Here is a 23,216-nt window from a genome sequence, read left to right as displayed (position 1 = left end):
GCACAGGCAGCACTAACACTAGCCAGAAATGGCCACACTCTCACATCCATCTTCTGCTTCCTTCTAGGTTTGTTTAGATTAGAATAAAGAAAATTGTTCAAAGAAAAGCTCTCCATCAGGCCAACCCAATGAGCTGTGTGTTCACTTCCTTAAGGAGTAGAAACCTTGTGTCAACCTGAACAGAGGCTGAGGGGACAGGCTTTTTTACTGAGGTTTGCAGGTTTTAAAGGGTTCTAAACAATAAGAATAACGGGAGGTGTTCTTTTTATTTCATTAAAGAGTTTTCATTTAACATCTGCCGATGGACTCCTGCCAATTCATATCTAAAAATACATACCAGTGGGCATTAGGATAAAACAATCTTCACCAAGCAGTGCAGCATTGATCGCCTCTAGCTGATTAGTTCTAAAATTATGTAAGCCAAATTTCTTATGAAAAATCTTCATCATTTCTTTTGTATGAGGAAAATTAAGACTTTGGAAATGTTCATGTTTCAGATTTTTTGATGATAAATTTTGTTCCATCTTATCTACAAAACAATCAATGTTTAAAAACAGTGCATTAATATAGTTACATAGTTTAACATTCACCTTTACCCTGCAGGATCAACGGCACACTTCCCCACAGCACACTTTAACTGTTTACATGGCTTTCTTCCCAATTAGTCTCAGACATTCCTCGGGGCCCACATCTAGTCTCTCCTTGATTCTTCTGTAGTTCCTATCAACACAATTTCTTCATCCTTCCTCTTCTCCCTTGGTTTCAAGATAATCATACCTTTTCTATTTGCTTTATTTTTTCTTCTGTGCTAGCAAGCAAGTCTATGATTTGCACACACTAGGCTATACTGCACCGTCATCGGGACACAGTGACCACACCCCAGTCACTCTACTGGCTTTCAATTCCCTTCCTTGGCTCCACTTCTCCTTAACTTTGGGAGTCTTTCAAATACCTAGGACTAGGCTCTTGACACATTCTGATTTAGAGTTTTTCTAGTCAACATAATCTGTGTGCAGAGAAAGATTAGCTGTTTCCTGATGTCCTCCTAAGCTCCCAACCTACACACATCCTACTGCCTGTACAATACTGCTTTCTTTTTAAAACATTTTAGAAATTTATCCGATTTTTATTCTATGGGTATGAGAGTTTTGTCTGTATGTATGTCTGTGCACCACATGTATGCCTGGCGCCTGAGGAGGCTAAAAGAGGGTGTTGGCTCCCCTAGAGCTGGAGTTACAGACAGTTGTGAGCTGCCATGGGAGTGCTGGGAACCAAGTTCTCAGAAGAACAGCCAATGCTCTAAACTGACAGTCCATCTCTACACACATCTACTGGAATGACTTCCAGTTTCAAGTTCAACAGTCTGAAATAGCCCTGCTCAGCTGTGTTCTATATCCAACTCTGCCTTCTGACCTCCCTACTTCTGTGGATGGTGTCACAGCCGCCTGGGTTTGAGACCTCGGTGTCACCTGAACTTCTCAGATACTTCCTTCACTCTCTCTCGCATCTCTCTGCGCTGCATTCTTACCGGGGCGGTTCTGATTCAAGAGAACAAGAGGTTCTCACACATCAGCTCTGGCAGCTCCTCTCACTCCAACACTCAACTGTCTCAGAGATAATTGCAAACATCAAGTGTGACACATTCTAGCATACCAAAATAAATCCATTAGTGGCTATTTTAAAGGTCAGCAGCATCACTGTAAGAACAAACTTGGAGCTATTAAGTCATCAATGGCAAAAATAGGGAGGGCTGTACTTCCTAAAACTTTGCACACGCATTCTTGTTTCAGTAAAAGCACTCTGAGATAGCTTTACAGGGCTGACGTAAGCCTCCACATTTATTTAGGCTTTCCCAAGCTTCTGCAGTAGCTTAGTTCATTCCTCATTAAACTGTAGCTCCAATATGGTGTCTCTGAGCCCAACTCAGGACATGACACACTGTAAGCCTTTACTGAGCTTTTAAGAGATGTCTGTTCTAAAACAAGGTCTCACTCTATAGTTCAGGTCAGCCTCAAACTCACTGTCTTCCTCCTACCTTAGCCTCCCAAGTGCTGGTATTACAGGTGAGAGCCACCATGATTAATTTATATTTGCTGAATTTCAGATTTCATATCCTTATGATGCCTCACATTTTAATGCTGTAAGACATGGCAGTTTTCTACTTTATAAATGAATTACTTCTCATCATCCACAATTCTAAAACTATGCATATTTCAAGCATATAAATTCACCTTTCTACTTGGCCTTCCCCCATCACTAAGAATCTGGCACTTGTGCGCCTTGTTTTAGGGACTAGAAGATGCTAGTCTGAAGGCAAAGCGCGCTGTGGTAACTTCAGAGCTCTACTACAATAGTAATAATTACATATTTATAAACCTACAGCTGCTACAGACACAAAAGAGCAACTTGCTTTTCAAACTGTGATTTGTAACTCACATTATCAGTAGAGATTTGCATACAAACAATGTGGCTTTCGGGCAATGGTTTGCTGCTGGGCCTGTTACCATACAATTCTTATTTTGGATGGTTTTGTTGTCCTATAATATTTAAGCATCCAATTTACTCTAGACTTACCAGTGTAACTCTTCTGAGCAGGTGATGCCACTAGAAGAGACTGTGTCTTGGCTGAGGAAATCCTCTCTGACAGAGATTTAACTGGCCTACCTTCCTTGATAGGTGGGTAGGCAGCTGTGGAGGGTTTGCTGGCTGAAACACTGTGCATTATGTTTTCCCAGTCATCATCATCATCATCATCAAAGTCATCAATGTTAAAATTATCAATATCAAAGGAAGCCTGGACGTCTCTCTCTAAGCCATTTCCCGAAGCAGCGTGTTTGTTCTGATCTTTCACAGTGGTGCTTGTGAGAACATTTCCTGGGAAATAAGAGCTTTCGTTTCTTTCTTCTGTCCTTAGTGTTTCAGCCCAGTTGCTACTTACAAAGGACTTCTGTAAATGGGAATTCAATAACGGCCTTTCAAGGAGGTCCTTCGTGGTGGCTGAGAACCCTGTCTTTCCTGGAGTGGTGGCTGGTAAACATTCCTTGGTGGAAAGGGAATGTGAGGGAAAGGATGGAGAACTGCACTCCTCACGAGGACGCCCCTCAGGGCAGGGATCGCCCTGTACAGTGTTACCAGGTGAGTCAGGCCTGCATCTCCACAGTGAACCCAGAATACTGACACCCTTTCCGTTAAAATCGGCTTCAGCCAAGAGCTTCCTTCTAAAGAAAGAGAACATATTAAATGTGACTAATTTGTTATAGTAGCTGCAAAGTTTACTTTCATTTTTAACCCCAACAGAAATTATAGAAAAAAATGTCATTTTTTCTAGTCTAAAAAATTTGAATACAAATATTAAACAAATGGTTTGAAAATTAAATAAATTTAAAATTTAGTGATGTGACTATCATCCTTCTGTCTAGGCCAGAAAGCCTGGACATTTTGCCATTTCTTGACTTGAAGTAGTGAAACTGTGATCAGGTATCTCCTGCAAGGAGGACAATCAAGATACCTTAGGTTCCGTTGTTGAAGCAGCTCATCCCCACAACTCAAAGCTTTCAGTTCATCAGTAGGAACTGTATCAACTAATTTACAGATGTGCTCCATCACACGAATAAGTCGCTCCTGTACACTCATCTGTTTGTCTAGGAAGCAATTAGAAATAAAGAATGAGGGTGAAACTCAGAACCCCAAATGCCCAGCAAGCACTCTGCCCGTGTGCTGCCTCACAAACCACCCCGACTTCTTTATCAAGCCACACAACAAGAGACAGGATTTCAAAGGAGCTGATGTTTCCGATGAAGGAAAGAAAGCAAATGATTTGAGGAGGCAATTTAAGCAAAGAAAACGCCCACTCAACTCCCACGGTATGAAGGAGGAGATGCCAGTGTACACGGGTTCTGGGGGGACAGCACTCTCTGGAGGCAGGGGGATCAGAACAGACCAAAAAGAGAAAATGATCAGAAGAAAACAGTCAGCTGATGGGTTTAAGGGGTAGGAAGAAGACAAGAGGGAAAGACAGGGCCATACAAAAACAGTGAGGGAGCCGGGAGGTGGTGGCGCACACCTTTATTTCCAGCACTCAGGAGGCAGAGGCAGGCAGATCTCTGTGAGTTAGAGGACACTCTGGTCTACTGAACAAGTTCCAGGACAGCTAGGACTGTTACACAGAGAAACCCGGTCTTGAAAACCAAAAAAACAAAACAAAACAAAAAACTCAAACACAAACAAAACAAAACAGCGTAGGGACAAGCATCTTTATGAGAAAGACTCAGGAAAGATGCCCGCTGGTAACTATGGGAAAAGGGCATGGCTGGGAGGTATTGACTGGAGAGCTGCTGAATCCTTATGCCATTTTGGTTCTCTATATAAGGAGTCTCAGTTTGGAAAGAAGGGATTTCACAATAGTCTAAAAAATTGAGGCTAAAGCAGGCTCAGAAATACCATACCTACATAGTGGCACCTTACTAGACAGACTACATCCCATCTCAGCCTCCAAGGAAAAACCTGGCCAAGGCCTCCAAGAAAAGTGAAGACATTGTTCTGATTTAAAAGAAAAAAAAAGTGACTGCCAAAAGCGACAAACAGTGACCTTGGTGTTGACTCAAAGCAAAATTCTAGAACACACTGTCAAAACACTGCTTTGTAGCTCTCCAAGAGGAAACAATTATGGAGTTACGGAACGTTCATAAAAACAAAACAGCCATCTTAATACTCCTTCTTTGGAAGGATTACTAGACTAGCAGATAAGAATAGCTCACGTTTCCTGATGGCCTACAGTACACCTTGAAATCTAATAACTATCCAGCAAGGCATTCTGGATATTCTCTTCATTTTCTATAAGAAAGACTGAGAGCAGGGTGGTGCTGCATGTCTATAACCCCAAGTCTCAGGAAGCAAAAGTAGGATTATGAGTTAGAAGCTGCTTAGGCTATAGCATTAGACCCTAATTCAACCAAAACCCAAAACTCAGTAAGGTCCAAAGAGGTTTTAGTTGAAATGCTGTCACTGTCAGGAGCAGGAGATCTGTCCGCAGCTTGCTCAATCCCTTCATTCTTCCTGCTTCAGACTGATTTTTCTGGAGTCCTATAACCTAGTCTTTTGTAATTCCATGGAGAAGGAAGAGAAGTATCTTGAAGAAAGGTTCATAATTAGGTGACAAATTAACTGATGTCAGCTAAGAGGGAAGTCTCTTGAGACACTGAAGGACTCTGTCCACATTCTTGTAAGTGCAGCTATATAACAGGGAAACTTAGAGATGGAGAAACCGACTAGCACCATGGTTGTCAGGGTGAATTCAAGAGCCTCCAGCTGCTGGTTCAAAGTCTAGCTCTGCTGCCGCCTTAATTCTGCAACCATTTAATTATTAATTCTTCTGTATGTTAGTTTCCTTGTGCCTATAAGAGGTAACAGCAACTACCATAAGGTGTAGGATGGAGATTAAACAGTTTGTATTGTAGGACTCAGAATGAGAGACAGTTTGTATTGTAGGACTCAGAGTGAGAAACAGTTATTTCAGGAGCATTTCCAGCAAGAAAAGCAAAGACTGAAATGAAATACAATAAACTTGGAGAAAACAAAACCAAGAGAAGACTATCTAACACGAAAGCGCATGCACTACACAGGAAGAGTATAGATGTGTCTAAGGAGATTCTCATGACATACAGATTCTCATGACATGATCAGAGAGTAGAAAAGAGCTCCTGGGTTTCCAGGAGCTGAATAGATAAAAAAACAATCAATTAAAGAAAGTTATTGATAAAACGGAGAGAGTTGGCCAGGTATGGTGGTGCTGGCCGTTTCTCCTGGCACTCAGAAGGCAGAGACAGGCAGCTCTGAGTGTGAAGCCAGGCTCATCTACATAGTAAGACCTAGTCTAAAATAACCTGAGAAATGTTCCTATTTCATAGAAAAATAAGAAATAGATGAGAAAATTAAGGAGGGGTGTGTGTCTAACATCCAAATAGCATAGGTTCTAGATAAAGTAAGAGACAGAAAAGGAAAAAAAAAAAAAAAAAACCACTACCAGATAAATTCCCCAAATGAAAACACACATTTCTGGCATGTGTGTCTAGAAGCTGAAATCAAAGGTGTTCCAAAGGATTGCTCTTTTTCAAAGTCTTCCAGAGCTATTGGCTTATTTACACTTGCAGAAAGAAAAAACAAGAGAAGCAGAAAGAACTGAAACAGGGCTGGAGATACAGACAAATGGTAGAACACAGAGGTCCTGGGTCCAATCCCCAGCAATAAAGGAAGAGAAGAAAGGAATGAGTTAACAGGCAAAAAAAGAATTAACTTACAATCGATACCAGACCCAGATCAGAATATGTACAAGGGAGGAGCTGAATGATCTACAGAAATCAATGTGGCTGTGAAGAAGACTCAACAAGTTTAGGGGTGTGTGTGTTTGTGTTTAAAACTTATAGGAACTTCCTGTAATATCAGTACTAAAGAAGCCAAAGTAGGAGGACTGCAATGAGTTCAAGGCCTGCCTGGGCTACATAACAAGACCCTGTCTCAAAACAAAACAAACAAAACCAACAAAACTCACAAAATTTCTATGGGTTTTTAATTCATCTAACAAGGATTAAACTTACAGGGAGGCGAATTTTGGCTCTACCTGTGAAATGAGTCAACAAGCAGCATTTTCAAAACAGAATGAACCTTGTAGGATGCTGAGTTCAGGAGATGTTCAAGAAAACACTAGCTAACAAATGAAGTAAGATGATTTATGGTATCAGATCAAAGGATACAGTACATATACCGTTTTATACTATGCAGCTATAGTATGCAAATATAATTATTATATTTATAGAAGTAACTGAAACATATGGTTTTTATACCGTCACAATCTGTACTGGCTTCTGGATCAGGCTCCTGGGTATTTGTTTTCTCTGATTTCAACAAAGGGTCTTTTGAGGTACTAAGAATGCCTTTCTCTTTATCCGAGTCATCAAAATCCTTTAGCATACTACAAGAAAAAAAAGTGCCAAATCAATCATGCAGATAGGCAGAATGAATGCAAACCTTGTCTCCCAATCTTTTCCAATAAGTATTTAACAGACAAAGGAAAGGTTTTCTTTTGTTTGTTTTGAGACAGGGTCAAGAAGCACAGGATGACCAGGAACTTGCTCTACGCCCAAGGCTTCCAAGTGCTGAGATTAGAGTCTTGCATCATATCTAGCTGGGAAACACGTTTGTATCTCTCTTTAGCTAAGCCTCACATCTTCTATCTTTTGGTCCCAAGAGACCCTTTCAACTCCTGTCTCCAAGTATATCCTTTCAGTTACACTAGACTCCAACCAAACTGCACTGACATGCCTCATGAGCTCTATGTTGTCTAGGGTCATGAATTCTGTTCTCTCAATTTGGAAAACCTGCTGTCCCAAGCTCTCTGTACCCAAACTATACATGTTCTTAGAGTCTCAAGCATGTCTTCACTGCTCTCCCTGGAAAGCAGTTATTAATGACACTGTTTTCTGAGATTCCAAGCAGTTTTACCTGAACTTCTCATATCAGGGGGTGGCACTATTAAGTGTGCTTTGTTAGAGGAAGTGTATCATTAGGGGTAGGCTTTGAGGTTTCAGAAGCTCCAGCCAGGCCCAGTCTTTCTGTCTTCCGATCTAGATGTAGAACTCTCAGCTACCTCTCCAGTACCATGTCTGCCTGCATGCTGCCACGTTCCCCACCATAATGATAATGGACTAAACCTGTGAACTGCAAGCCAGCCCCAACTCAATGTTTTCCTTTATAAGCATCGCCTTGGTCATGGTGTCTCTTCACAGCAATAAAATTCCTAATTAAGACACAATATGTACAGTTATTCACATTAGGCGATAATGGAAAAATAATCAACCTTGTAAATAATCATTTCCAATTGCTAAAAATCTAAATATCATGCTTTGGGTATGAAAGATTCATGTTTGAACACCTGGCAACACTGTTTTGAGAGGTTGTAGAAATCACTGGGATGTAGGGCCTAGCTGGCAGATAGAGGTCACCAGAGGTGGATCTTGAGAATTTGGCTAGCCTTACTTCCAGTTTTATTTTTACATCCTGATCCACCACCCGGGGAGAGTGAACATCATACGCTCCTGCTCCACATGCCTGCCCTATTGTGCTGGACCACACCCTCTGAAACTGTAAGCCAAAGCAAACCCTTCTTCATAGTGTCTGTCACAGCATGAGCAAAGTAACATGCTATGCAAAGGTACCCATGGCAGAAGAACTCAGTAAGTTAGGAAAGGACACATTTTAAAAGCAGCAATATGGAGAATAATGCTAAGAGAAAAGAATCAAAGTCTGAAATTATACCTGTTATCAATCACAACATGAACCAAGCAAGAACAAGAAATAGTTTACTAGGGTTTTAGAACTAAAAATATTTCTTCCCGCTTATTTAAAATTCTAGTTAAGGTGGCTACAATGTCATTTGTGCAATACATATATTTAATAAAGAATAAAGCTAAGCATTCAACATGGAAACAGAAGGGTAAGGAGAGAGCGCCCCACTGGATCTTAGCCCACGTGCTATGAACTGTTTGGCCCTGGTGAGTTCCTGCTCCTCCCTGGCCTCAGCTGTTAAGGAGAACACCGACTTAGAGTCTTGGCGCAGGTGACCTTTCACTCCAGCGGTTAACTTTCTATGCTGGTCTGGTTCTTTGTCGGCAAGGAAAGGAGGAGACAGGTGAGCGGGTAAAGCTCTTCAGTTTTGTAGCGAACAGTAATCATACTTCAACCTTCACTTCCTCAGACATCACAATACAGCTGTTATAGCACAAGCCAGGCGCTGGAGACATGGCTCAGAGGTTAAGGGCATTTGTTGCTCTTGACGAGATTCCAGGTTGAGCTCCTAGCACCCACATGATGGTTTACAACAACCCTTAACTCCAGTTCCAGAAGATCTGATACCCCATTCTGATCTCCTTGGGCACAAAGCATACATGGTAGTGCATATATTTAAATGCAGGAAAAACACACATCATAAATGAGTTTAATAATAAAAATTTTAAAGCACAAACCAGAAGTTACATATAAAACATTTCCTTCTCTTCCTAATCAAGATGATAGACTACAGGGATTTGTTTCTGTCAAAATAGTGACTTAAACGGGGCTGGAGAAATGGCTCAGCAGTTAAGAGCACTGGCTGCTCTTCCAGTGAACCAGAGTTCAATTCCCATACGCACATGGCAGCTCATAATTGTCTGTAACTCCAGTTTCAAGAGATCTGGCATCCTTACACAGATATCTATGCAGGCAAAACACCAATGCAGGTCTTTAAAATATGACCAGTAAAATAAAATAGTAGTCCTCCCTTTCCCTCCAATTATGATAGTTCCCACCTGTAATCTTGGTACTTGGGAGACTAAGGCAGGAGGATCCTGAACTCAAACCAGCCTGAGTAACACAGTAAGAGTTTTGTTCTTGTTTTTTTCTTTGAAGAGTTTCACTATGTAGACCAGGCTAGTCTCAAATACAGAGATTTGTCTGCATTGCCTCCCCAGTGCTGGGACTAAAGACATGACTCCCCAAGCCTTGCAAAGAATGGTTTCTAAACAACCAAATAAATAATAAATAGCAATGTTCTGGACACTTTCATTTGAATACAAAATAAATCACAGAAGCACAAAGAATACTTACATAGAAATGATATTATATACCTAAGCTACATACTTAAGGCATCTTAAAAACAAACAATAATATTTATTATTAACTATTTCACCTGGAACATTTCAAAGAGGAAGAAGTTGTAGAAATAATTTCTTCTTCGGGAGAAGGTGGAACAAAATCTATATCATAGTCATCATCATCAAGTTGAAAGTATAGAGGTTTCTCAGTTGGCTGTAAATGAACTTCGTCTACGTGATTCTTCTTCTCACTATTAGCTAAAGAAAAACAGTTGGTAAACACAGATTATTTTAATAATTAACGAGACAGAACATGCACGAGCTCTTATGAAGGCTTTTTTGGGCAAGTCAGAAACAATCAGAACATTTTGTATGGGAGTCTCCTGCAGGTTAATGTTGGCTAATTTCTTCACGAATAAGGGAATCAACTGGAAGAAGTCCAAAGCTGGACTAAAGCCAGAGATCTGCTTAGGAATTCAAGACCTATTTCTAGTTAAATTATGAAACTCTTGTTTCACTTCAGTAATTTGCAGCAGCACAAACACTGTGGGCTTGTTTTGAGACAGGGTCTTGCTATACAGCCTCACCTCCTCATCCAAGATCACAGGCATGGCATACACCCAGAGCTGGCACACACACTGCTGCTATACAGACAAACCCTCTCCACCACAGAGGTGTCCTAGCTATAGAAGCATCTCTCTGGTTTTGCCGTTTACCATCCACCCAGCATTCCCTTGAGAAACAGCAACACAAGAGATTAAACTAGAGTTTTGCTGTTTTTTTTTTAAATCAATTACTTTTCACCCCTTTCTCATTGTGTAGCAATTTTAATAGAACTGGTGTTTACAATTTTAGTCTCGGGATGTTGCATGTAGAGCTGCTAAGGAGGCTGAGGTAGAAGAATGGTCTATAATTCCAGCTACCCAGAAGGCTAGGCTAGGAAGACTGCAAGCTTAAGGTGTATGTAGAAAATGTGGTGAGATCCTGTCACAAATAAACAGTAAATAAAAAGCTGAGAATATAAGTCAGTGATAGTGTTTATCTAGTGCACACATTCCTAGATTCAATTCCTAAAATATAAGGGAAGAGTGGTGGTGGTAATGCCTTGAGTCCAGGAGATCAGGACAAGCCTGAACACAAAGCAAGACCCAACTCTTAAAAGAATTTTAAACCAGGCGGTGGTGGTGCACGCCTTTAATCCCAGCACTTGGGAGGCAGAGGCAGGCGGATCTCTGTGAGTTCGAGGCCAGCCTGGTCTACAGGAGCTAGTTCCAGGATAGGCTCCAAAGCTACAGAGAAACCCTGTCTCGAAAAACCAAAAAAAAAAAAAAAAAAAAAAAAAAAAAAAAAAAAAAAATTACAACAAACTAAAAGTAATTATTGAGGAAGTGTAAATGTTTAATGAATTTGCTCTAAGCTAAGTGCAGTGTTTACAATGTACGGAAACGGCTAGCAACATCCTATGCCTCCACATTCATTTCCACTCGCTCAGAAAAGCTTCTTGTTCTCAGCTCCATTCGTGGTATATACTCTATTCAGTACAATATTTATATTTACTATACTTTTTGCATATTTAGAAATGTTTGGATACACAGATATATTCCATTGTGCACAAACACCTACAGTATTCACAGATGTATGGTTTTGGAGCCTCTGAGCAAGAGGCAAACCATATAGCCTAGGTGTATAGTAGGCTCTGCCATCTAGGTTAAAGTGCACTATGGTACTGGCAAGATGACATGGCATAATAATGTGTTTTCAGAACATATCTTTGGAGCTGGAGAGATGGCTCAGAGGTTAAGATCACTGACTGCTCTTCCAAAGGTCTTGAGTTCAATTCCCAGCAACCACATGGTGGCTCACAACCATCTGTAATGAGATCTGGTGCCTTCTTCTGGCCTGCAGCTGTACATGCAGGCAGAACACTGTACACATAATAAATTAAAAAAAACAAAACAAAACATATCCTTGTCACTAAGTGATATGTGACTGTAATAAACAGAATGATTAAATATTACCATCAATGCAGACCTTACTTTCTTCATGTATAAAATCACAGAGCTAACCCCGACATAGCAGATATTAAGACCCTCAAGAACAAAACTGCTTTCCACTGTTCCCAATGCTTAGCTTTCAATTAAAAAAGTATTGTAAACATACTGAAATGAAGATGAGATGATGGCTACCTTTTTCAGCTCCAAAATGAGCTTCCAAAGACTGACTTTCCTGAGTATCTTTCTTCCCGAGCTCTTCAGAACAAGGGTCATTGTCGATGACAATCACATCACTGCTCAGGCATTCTGACTCATCCTTCTGGTCCTTGGTTAAATCCACTTGTGGGTTTTCCGGGGAAGAAGGTGTCAAATAAGCCTTTACTGTACTTGCTTTATGAGGTGGTGGTTTAAAAAAGTTTCTCTTAGTCTTTTTTGATTTCTGAGCGGTGCTTGCTCTTACAGCAGGATTTTTGGTCCGAGAAACAAATGCATCGGATGCTGAAATATCAAAGTCATCCATATCAGCCCAGTCATTGAGGGAATCTGGTGAAGAACTAAATTCTAATTTCTTGAAAACAGCAATGTGGGGTTTCTTTACAGCTGGGGTTTTTACAGTTGAGACTTCCTGAGGCGTCTGCGCCAAGTCCAGCAGTAGAGGCTCAGGACAGGGCCCCTTGGTTTGCTGTCCTCCCGGGGAGTTTTTGAAGGAGTCATCAGTCCCAGGCTGCTGCTTTGGTGTGTGCAGCGGAGGCTCCGTGACTGAAAAGGCCTCAGACACATTCACATCTTTATCACTTAGCGCAGGGGTTTTTACCACTGACACACTGGTTACAGACACATCTCCCTCTGATGATTTCTTTTTAAAAGTAAAACCTCTGAAAAACAATGAAAAAGCTGAAATTAGGTTAATTCATTTGTTTCTGATGCTGGGGACTGAACCCAGGGCCTCATGTATGCTAAGTGTTCTAACATAAGCTACAATCTCAGCCCTAGGTAGATCCATTTCCATTTTACCTAACTCACTCACCTATAAAGCAGATTTTCAAATGCAAACTACATTAGTTTTATTACAAATAAGCACAGAATCCATCTCCCTCTGTGGCTTTGAAATTTTCCCAAGTAACAAATGCATCTGGCTTCTCTGATCCTTCCCATTCAGAGGCTAACTACTGAGTCTCAGAGTTCCTAGGCCAGGCCCACACTTTATTTCTCAGGCTGCCAATCCTTAATAAGACCTTCAGAGGGAAGAGACAGAATGTGTGAAAAAAAAAAAAAGGTTGGTACTCTAACTGGCTTTAGTTATTCTGATAAAAAATATATTTTTTTTAAGAGACAAAAAGAGTTAAAAAAGAAAGAAAGAAAGCAAAGAAACTGCTGAGATCTGAAGGACATAATGGAGGAAGGAGTCCTGGCTAGGTGCTGAAATTAATGGCACGAGATCATGGTGCACCTGGAGCAGTGCCTGCACCCTAGGGGCACAACAAATACAAATTATTATTGGGCACCATTAGAAACTTGGGATATAGCTTGCAGGAGACATCAGAACAAGAGTGGTCATTTCCCTACAAAGTTTGGCAGATCATATGAGATTATATTCAAGTATAATATCTGCTCATATTTTCAAGAAAATTCATTACTGTTCATCCAACTTTGCTGAGTAAGTATGCGCCAGGAACGGTGTAAAGCTGCAGAGCAATCACTACCCAGATCTGCCTGAATACACTCTACTGGCAATTTGCAAAGTTAGAAAACCAACAAGCCCCTCACCTCCTCTGTCAAATGGCTGAGCCGGAAGAAGCAGGTGTGGTGACAGTCCTAGCACACAGGAGGCTAAAGCAGGCTGCTGCAGGTGTGAGGGAGCCAGCCTGAACCACAGTGAGTTCTAGGCCACCGAGAGATACAGATGGGATCCTACTTTAGACACGAGTTATTGTCCACATGCTAATAAATATACTTACGAAGATTTGGGTTTTGTAAGATTCAGTTTATTATTAAGTTTTCTGGCTGAGTGGCGCTGCAGTTGCTCCTGTAGATTGTTCAGAGGAACAGCAGCCATGATCTAAAGAGGAAGAGGGCAACCATTAGTGGAGTTAGGTACTTTGTACCATTCAACATATTTATTGAGGCAGTAAAGGACTAGACTCAGTCACTGTTCCAAATGTGCCCAGAGTAACATGCTTTTATTGCTTCTTTTACTTTTCTTTTTTCTTTTTCTGGTCAACAGATTGCTTTATCATTTACATCTGGTGACATTTAAAACATTATTTTTAACTAGCTAAAGATTTACTTGAATAACAAATGGCCTGGTTTCCCCCCTTTCCTCAACAGATGCTAAAATCAACACAATAGATGTTAGAGAAGCAATGATTAGAAAGGGGCTGTAGAAAAAAGGGGTCTGGCCTAGGCTTGGAGGGTAAAAGGGAAGAGGACAAGGGAGGAGGGAGGAATAATCAAAGCAAACTAGAAAGAACACCCAGTCAGTGAATTCTCTGTCCAAAGGTAAAAATCTGGTAAAGATAGAAGAGCATCTGCAGCGAGTGCAAAGGTTGACCAGCAAGAGAGCGTGCTGCATAATCAGCTGGCTCCAGCCTAGAACAGTGTGTCACATCCATTTATATCCCTTGTGTAACAAGTGTTGCACTGTTTAGCGTTCACCCAGATAAAGCACAGCTCAAACCACCTGGATGTCACTGAGCTAAAGGAAGACAGTGGTCATCTATGAAGAGTTTAAAAGGAGGTTATTTCAGATAAGCTATACCCCCCTTTCCCACTCTACCTGGATTTAGACAGCATTCACAGTTAGTGTGTATGTACAGCTGCACGCATGCGTGATGGAGGGGCACCTGCCACACTTGTGGAGGTCAGAGGACAACTTTGTGCAGCTGCTTCTTTCTTTCCACCTTTACGTTGGTTCCAGGGATTGAACCTGGTCCTTGGTTTACAGAGCAAGCACCTTTACCCACTGAACCACTTTACAGGCCCCATTTCTTCCTGATACTAGGTGTGGTGTTTTAATTAAGAATGACTCTCATAGACTCATATATTTGAATGCTTAGTCACCAGGTAGGGGAACTCTTTGATAGGATTAGAAGGATTAGGATGTGTGGCCTTGTTGAAGGAAGTATATCACTGGGGGTAGGCTTTGAGGTTTCAGAAGCTCCAGCCAGGCCCAGTGTCTCTTCCCCACTTCCTTCCTTCCCTCCCTCCCTCCCTTCTTCCCTCCTTCCCATCTGCAGATCCAGATGTAGAACTCTCAGCTACTTCTCCAACACCATGTTTCTCTGCATGCTGCCATGCTCCCCACCATGACGACAATGAACTAAGCCTCTGAAACCTAAGCAAGCCCCAATTCTTTCTTTTTATAAGAGTTGTGGTTATGGTGACTCTTCGTTGCAAGAGAACAATTGTAGAGAGTCGCGTGGAGTCACACCTGATGGCTATGTGTAGAGAGCTGCGTGGAGCTGCACCTCATGGTGCTAGCTCCTGCCCTCCGCGATCCCGAAAGCGAGTGCTCTCTGTGATAATCAACTCCTAATATCAACTAGGCCTGACTTATGCTATTATCACGCAATGATTGTCAGCTGCTTGCATATGCGTGGACCTATGGGCAGTGCCCACCTGGCAATCCGGGGTTGGTTGCCCATGCCTACTTAAGGGCTGGGAGGTTTTGCCCAAGGAGAGAGGGAGAGAGTGAGAGAGATTTTACAATTGTCAAAAGGTCCTGAATAAAACTGCTTAGCAAGAAGAGCTCCAGTGTATCGTGCATCCTCCTTGCTGGCCGAGGGGGACCGCGACAAACAATGACTAAGATAGAAGTGTTTGCTGTTTCAGGAGGGATAGTTCTATCATGTTAGATGTAATAATAACCTGGTTAAATATATAATGCATTTTGTGATTCTATGTAGAATAGTTATTAGATGTAATTATGTAGAATAGTATGTAGAATAGTAACTATGTAGAATAGTTGTTAGATGTAATTATGACAATTATGATTATTGTTTTTATTTGGAAATTAAGCATGACATAAGGAGATATGATTGTGTTAAGTTGACAAGTGGTAGACTTATGGTGGCAACTCTTGGTTGTCAACTTGACTACATCTGGGTGGGCATACCTGTGAGTGATTTTTTTTTCTTAAACAAAATAGAGGGTCAAACAAACTGGAAAACCATATCCAAGTCAAGCATGGTGGCTCATACCTGTAATTCCAACACTTGGGAGAATCAGAGTTTGAGGCCAGCCTGAGGTACACAGTAAGCTCAAAGTCAGCATGGTCTACACCTATCCCAGAAAACAAATGATGGAAAGAACACACGATTGTAGACGGAGGTTTCTGTCCTGCCTGGCCCCAAAGAAACACACAGAGGCCTATAAACTGTTTGGCTTATTAGCTTAAGCTCATTATTAACTAGTTCTTACAACTTAAATTAATCCATAATTCTTATATATGTTTAGCCATGTGGCTTGGTAACTTTTCCCACTGTAACATTTTCTTTTTTTGTTGTTTTGATTTTTGATTTTGGTTTTTCGAGAAAGGGTTTCTCTGTGTATCTCTGGCTGTCCTGGAACTCACTCTGTAGACCAGGCTGGCCTTGAACTCACAGAGATCCATCTGCCTATGCCTCCCTGATTGCTGGAATTAAAAGCATACGCCACCACTGCCCAGCTCAGTGGGCTGATGGCGCACGCCTTTAATCCCAGCACTCGGGAGGCAGAGGCAGGCGGATCTCTGTGAGTTCGAGGCCAGCCTGGTCTACAAGAGCTAGTTCCAGGACAGGAACCAAAAGAGACAGGAGAAACCCTGTCTCGAAAAATCCAAAAAAAAAAAAAAAAAAAAAAAAGCATACGCCACCACTGCCCAGCTCAGTGCAGCATTTTCATCTTCCTCTACATCTGGGTGGTGACTGCAGACTCGGCCTTTCCTCTCTTTCCTCTTCTCAGAAGTCTGGTAGCCCTGCCTATACTTCCTTCCTATCTACTGATGAACCACCATTTTATTAAACCAATACAAGTGACAAATCTTTACAGGGTACAAGAGCATTATCCCACAATTGATGATTAAAGGAATCTAATTTGAACTATGTCTTAAATTAATAAGATTTCAGATCAGAAATCAAGGGAGCCTATATTATTTAACAACCAGATCATGATATTCAGAGGTAGTCTTTTTTTTTTTTTTTTTTAAATTTTTGGTGGTACTGAGGATTAAATTTAGCTAGGGCTTCATACACCCTAGGCAAGTGAACTCTTACTAAGGTACATTCTTACCCCTTTAAAAACTTTGACTTGGGGCTGGAGAGATGGCTCAGAGGTTAAGAGCACTGACTGCTCTTCCAGAAGTCCTGAGTGCAATTCCCAGCCACCACATGGTGGCTCACAACCATCTATAATGAGATCTGGTGCCATCTTCTGGTATGCAAGCATACATGGAAGGAATGTTGTATACATAATAAATAAATAAATTAAAAAAAAATAAAAATAAAAACGTTGACTTTGAGACAGGGTCACACTAAGTTTTCCAGATTGACCTTGAAACCAAGATCCTCCTGCCTTAAGTCTCCCCAGTAGTTGGACTACAGGCCTCTGCTACCAGCCAGGGCTCTAAGGAAAATATCTTCTAAAGAGTCCCCCACACACACTTTAACTTTTTGTTTGTTCTAATTTTGTTGTTTTGAGGCAGGGTCTTTCTATGTAATCCTAGCTGTCTTTAACTCACAGAGATCTGCCTACCTCTGCCTCACAGCGCTGGGTTTACAGGCTCCTGGGATTCAAGACCTGTGACATCATAATCCCTTTGCCTTTTTACTATTTGTCTGTTCATTGAGTGTGTGGAGCTCAAAAGATAACTTGTAAAAAACATCACTTCTGGGGCTGGAGAGATGGCTCAGAGGTTAAGAGCATTGCCTGCTCTTACAAAGGTCCTGAGTTCAAGTCCTAGCAACCACATGGTGGCTCGCAACCATCTGTAATGGGGTACCCTCTTCTGGCCTGCAAATGTACACACAGAAAGAATATTGTACACATAATATATATATATGTGTGTGTGTGTGTATATATATATATATATATATAGATAGATAGATATAGATATAGATATAGATATATATAAAACATCAGTTCTCTCCTTTCACCACACCAGTTCTGGGAATCAAATTCAAGTCATCAGTTTTGGCAGCAGGTGGCTTTATCCACTAAACCATCTCATCAGCCCTATTTATGGAGTTTTAAAGTAGCAGAAAAGCACTTTAACCATTGGTCACTTCAAGGCTTATCTTTAAAACTAGTTATTTTAAATTATCCAAATAATTTAAGCAACAATGATCATAAAAATAAATAAAAAGGGATTGGAGAGATGGTTCCATGGTTAAGAGCACTGAATGCTCTTCCAGAGGATCTGGGTTCAATTCCCAGTACTGACATGGCAGCTCACAAATGTCTATAACTACAGTTCCAGAAAACTCGACACCCATGGCAAAACATCTATAGAAATAAAAATTAAAAAATAAAAACTAAACTGGGTGGTGGTGGCGCATACTTTTAATCCCAGTACTCAGGAGGCAGAGGTAGGCAGATCTCTGTGAGTTCAAGACGAGCCTGGTCTACAAGAGCTACTTCCAGGACAGGCTCCAAAGCTACAGAGAAACCCTGTCTTGAAAAACCAAAATCAATCAATCAACCAATAAAACAGAAGGAACTGATTATCTAAGTTAGCCAAGTATATTAAATATCCTAAAAATACTAAGACGGAGCTGGAAAAGATGGCTCAGTAGGCAAGGGCACTGTCTGCATGAGGACCTAAGTTCAGATCCCAGCACCCATTTAAAAAGCCAGGTGTGGCTACGTGCCTACAACCAGTGCTGGAGAGTGGGGAGAGGCAGGAAAATCACTAGGGCTTGCTGGCCACCAGCCTACCTTCAGGATCAGTGAGAGACCCTGTCGCAAAGGAATAAGGCAGAGAGTGACATACAGAAAAACATCCAGCCGGGTGGTGGTGGCGCACGCCTTTAATCCCAGCACTCGGATCTCTGTGAGTTCGAGGCCAGCCTGGTCTACAAGAGCTAGTTCCAGGAGAGGAACCAAAAGCTACGGAAAAACCCTGTCTCGAAAAATCCAAAAAAAATAAAAAAGAAAAGAAAAGAAAGAAAAACATCCAATTTCTTCTGGCTCCCATATATGTGGGCACACACAGGCTCATGCATGTACACTTGAGACCATATGCTATACATGCATGTATGTTTATACAAAATTATAAACAATAACAAAGGAAGAGTAATAAGAAAAGGACTACTGTTAGAAAATATATAATTATTAAAACAAAAGAAAGGGGACTGGAGAGATGGCTCAGGGGTTAAGAGCATTGCCTGCTCTTCCAAAGGTCCTGAGTTCAATTCCCAGCAACCACATGGTGGCTAACAACCATCTGTAATGAGGTCTGGTGCCCTCTTCTGGCCTGCAGGCATGCAGACAGAACAATGTATACATAATAAATAAATAAATAAATAAATAAATAAATAAATAAATAAAAAAGAAAGATATTTTAAAAAAACCTTTAATAAGTATTGCCAGTCAGAGGTGGCATACACCTTTAATCCCAGCACTTGGGAGGCAGAGGCAGGTGGATCTCTGGGTTTGAAACCAGCATGGTGTACAGAGTGAGTTCCAGGACAATCGGCTACACAGAGAAACCCTGTCTTGAAAAACAGAACAGAACAAAAAATGAGCCAAGCATGGTGGCACAACAGTACTCAGAGGCAGAGACAGGCGGATCTCTGTGACTTTAAGGCCAGTCTACACAGTAAGTTCCAGAACAGATTACACAGACTGTCATAAAATCAAATCAAATCAAGTTGTAAACGATAGATAAATAAACATCTTTAATAACACAGAGACATGACAGAGAAAAGTTTTTTTTGGGTGGAGGATTCCATTTCTTTCAAATAAATGAACAGCCAGGCAGTGGTGGCGCACGCCTTTAATCCCAGCACTCGGGAGGCAGAGGCAGGGGGATCTCTGTGAGTTTGAGGCCAGCCTGGTCTACAAAGGGAGTTCCAGGAAAAGCTCCAAAGCTACAGAGAAACCCAGTCTCGAAAAACCAAATAAATAAATAAATGAACAATTTTTAGATTTCTCAAAATTAGGACAACTTCTTTTTCTAGGTCAAACTTTGCTTTTATTCCTTTTGTTGCAACAAGAGCTACTTCAGAATATCAAGAGGTGGACTGCCAAAAAGACTATTCCTTACTATAGTTCTCTGCTGAAAGCAGAGCTTTTAGGAAGTCGTTCCTGAAAATACAGCCAAGCTCTGCAAGCCTTACCAGGTGACTTGCCAGTGGGCAAAGGTGATCTTCCCTGGGGCAAAAGTGGTAAGCCTCAACACATGAACAATCATAACTTCATAAAGCTCAACTGGGACCCTAGAAATAAGAGGCTGTCTAGCAAACCAAACATCAAGTAAACAATTTCTGAACAGAAACTTTAGACAGGACCCTCATTAATGTTGTATGTCTCTTTAATAGGGCTAGTTTTGATAATCAACTTGATAGAATCTAGAATCATTTGGGAAATGAGCCTGTAGGTGTGCTGTGAGAAAATGGACTCATTACATCACGTGAAACAGGAAGAGACATCTTACTTATGTGTGGGACCTTCCCTGGCTGGGGAGGTCGGGCCGTGAGTGGAGAGGGCAGCTGAGCAGCCATGAACGCTCATCCATCCCTCTGCTTTCTGACTGTGGATACCACGTGACCAGTTCAAGCTCCTGCTGCCTTGACCTCCCTGACATGATGGACTGTACATTGAACTACAAGTTAAAATAAATCCTTTCTCCCTGGTGGTGCTTTGTCAGGGTATTTTATCATAGCAACAGCAAGGAAACTGGGACAAGACATGTAACACTCTCTCTAACCTAAAGTAGAAAAACAGCTGTCCAAATGTATTCCTGAATTAATTATAGTTATCAGAGCTTCAAAGCCCATTTTCCCAAGAATCTTCTCATTTACAGTTGTTTAAAAAAATAGATTTATCTTTTTTTTTTTAAACCTACCACATGATCATATCATCACATGCTGAAAAAGCCTCTGACAAAATCCAACAATCCTTCACGATAAAAGTACTGGAGAGATCAGGGGTAAGTAAGAAACATACCTAAACATAATAAAGGCAACTTACAGCAAGTCTATAGCCAACATCACATTAAATAGAGAGAAACTCAAATGAATTCCGCTAAAATCAGAAACAAGACAAGGCTGTCCACTCTTTCAATATCTATTCAACATAGTACTTGAAGACTTAGCCAGAGCAATAAGAAAACTGAAGGAGATCAAGGGGATACAAATTGGAAAGGAAGAAGTCAAGGTATTGCTATTTGCAGATTAAGATATAGTATACACAAGTGACCCCCAAATTCTATCAGAGAACTCCTGCAGCTAATAAATACCTTCGGCAAAGTGGCTGAATACAAGATTAACTGAAAAAAAAAATTGGGAGCCTTCCTATATACAAAGGACAAATGGTCTGAGAAAGCAATCAGGGAAACAACACCCATCACATAGCCACAAGTAATATAAAATATCTTGGCATTACTCTAACCAAGCAAGTGAAAGACCTGCATGGAAAAAAAAAACACAACAAAAAAAACCTTCAAGTCTTTAAAGAAGGAAATTGAAGAAGATTATCAGAAGATGGAAAGATCTCTCATACTCATGGATCAGTAGGACTAGCATAGTAAAAATGGACATTCTACCAAAAGCAATCTACAGATTCAACACAATTCTCATCAAAAATCTAACACAATTCCTTACAGACCTTGAAAGAATAATACTCAACTTCATATGAAAAAAAAAACAAAAACAGGATAGCCTAAATAATCATGCACAATAAAAGAACTTCCAGAGGAAACACCATCCCTGACATCAAGCTGTCCTGCAGAGCTGTAGTAATAGAAACCACATGGTATTGGCATAAAAACAGACACACTAATCAACAAAATTGAATCGAAGACCCAGACACAAATCTACATACCTATGGGCACCTGATTTGACAAAAAAGTCAAAATTATACAACGGGAAAAAAAGCATCTTCGACAAATAGTGTTGGCTTAATCAGATGCCAGCATGTAGAAGAATGCAAACAGATCCATATCTATCTATCACCATGCACAAAATGCAAGTCCAAGTGGATCAAAGACCTCAACATAAACCAGACACACTGGACCTGATAGAAGACAAAGTGGGGAGTAGTCTTGAACTCACGGGAACAGGAGACAGCTTGAACAGAACACCAATAGTGCAGATATTAAGATCAACAATTAATAAATGACACCTCATGAAACTGAAAAGCCTCTGTAAGGCAAAGGGCATCATCATTAGGATAAAAAGGCAGCCTATAGAATGGGAAAAGATTTTCACCAACTCCACATCTGACATAGAGCTAATATCCAAAATATATAAAGAAGAAATTAGATATCAAAAAATTAAATAATCCAATTTTAAAAATGGAGTACAGATCTAAACAGAAAATTATCAACAGAGGAAACTCAAATGGTCAAGAAACACTTAAAGAAACATTCAACATCCTCAGCCATAAGGGAAATGTAAAGCAAAATGACTCTGGGATTCTCTCTTACAGCTGTCAGAATTGCTAAGACCCCAAACACCAATGACAACTTATACTGACGAGATAGAAAACAAGGGGAAAACTCCTCCATTGCTGGTGGGAGCGCAAACTTGTACAGACACTCTGGAAATCAGTATGGTGCTTTCTCAGAAAATTGGGAATCGACCTACTTCAAGATCCACCTATACCACCTCTGGACATATACCCAAAGGATGCCCGATCCTAATACTTGCTCAACTATGTTCATAGCAGCTGTATTTATAATAGCCAGAGCCTGGAAATAACCTAGATGTCCCTCAACCAAGAATGGATAAAGAAAATGTGGTACATTTACACAATGGAGTACTGCTCAGCTGTTAAAAACAATGACATCAGGAAATTTGCAAGCAAATGGAGGGAACTAGAAAACAATCCTCCTGAGTGAGGTGACCCAGACCCAGAAATGAATATGGTGTATACTCATTCACAAGTGGGTAGTAGCTGTAAAGTAAAAGATAATCATGCTACGGTCCACAGACCCAGAGAGGCAAAGGAAGGCTTAAGAGGGACACATGGATCTCCCTGGGAAGGGGAAACAGAATAGATTTTGGGGGTGGACTGGGGGTGATGGCATTGGGAACAGGCGGGGGGGATCAAGTGTGTGCATGTGGAATACTAGGAGAAATGAATGGAATTGGGGGGCATTTTTGGGGTGAGGTGAAAACCTAGTGCAAAGGAACTACATGGAATCAACAAGAGTAACCCTAGCAAAGACTCCTAGTAATGGGGAACATGGAACCTGAACTGGTCATCTTCTGTAACTAAGGCCTCAAGTAGAGGGACTGGGATAACAGCCACAAAACCTACAGCTTGCCCTACCTGCAGAGTGTTCTCGATCAGAGCCTAGCACAATCCTCATCAAAGAGACCAGAGAGATTCCATCCAGCAGCTGACGAATGATGCAGGGTCCCACAGTCAAACACAGGATGAGCTCAGGGAGTCTTGC

General features: G+C 41.0%; 1 protein-coding gene across 2 annotated transcripts in view; it reads right to left on the bottom strand.

Annotated features, from left to right (window-relative positions):
- Blm (BLM RecQ like helicase) overlaps nt 1–23,216 on the bottom strand; it is an 84,567-nt gene that overhangs the window by 45,115 nt on the left and 16,236 nt on the right. The window contains exons 2-8 of one of the 2 annotated variants that reach the window (XM_057756152.1): nt 13,576–13,676; nt 11,810–12,492; nt 9,719–9,881; nt 6,840–6,967; nt 3,509–3,641; nt 2,575–3,218; nt 338–529 (exon numbers count right to left, since the gene is read on the bottom strand). In XM_057756152.1, coding sequence (XP_057612135.1) covers nt 338–529; nt 2,575–3,218; nt 3,509–3,641; nt 6,840–6,967; nt 9,719–9,881; nt 11,810–12,492; nt 13,576–13,673 — 2,041 coding nt within the window. In that variant the 5' untranslated portion in view covers nt 13,674–13,676. Of the gene's footprint in view, nt 1–337; nt 530–2,574; nt 3,219–3,508; nt 3,642–6,839; nt 6,968–9,718; nt 9,882–11,809; nt 12,493–13,575; nt 13,677–23,216 lie in introns of those variants that run through there. The other variant, XM_057756153.1, reaches the window with a different exon arrangement.

The sequence above is a fragment of the Chionomys nivalis genome, chromosome 23, assembly GCF_950005125.1.
Source record: "Chionomys nivalis chromosome 23, mChiNiv1.1, whole genome shotgun sequence".
Classification (NCBI taxonomy): Eukaryota; Metazoa; Chordata; class Mammalia; order Rodentia; family Cricetidae; genus Chionomys; species Chionomys nivalis.
This window is presented reverse-complemented; position numbering and strand designations above follow the sequence as displayed.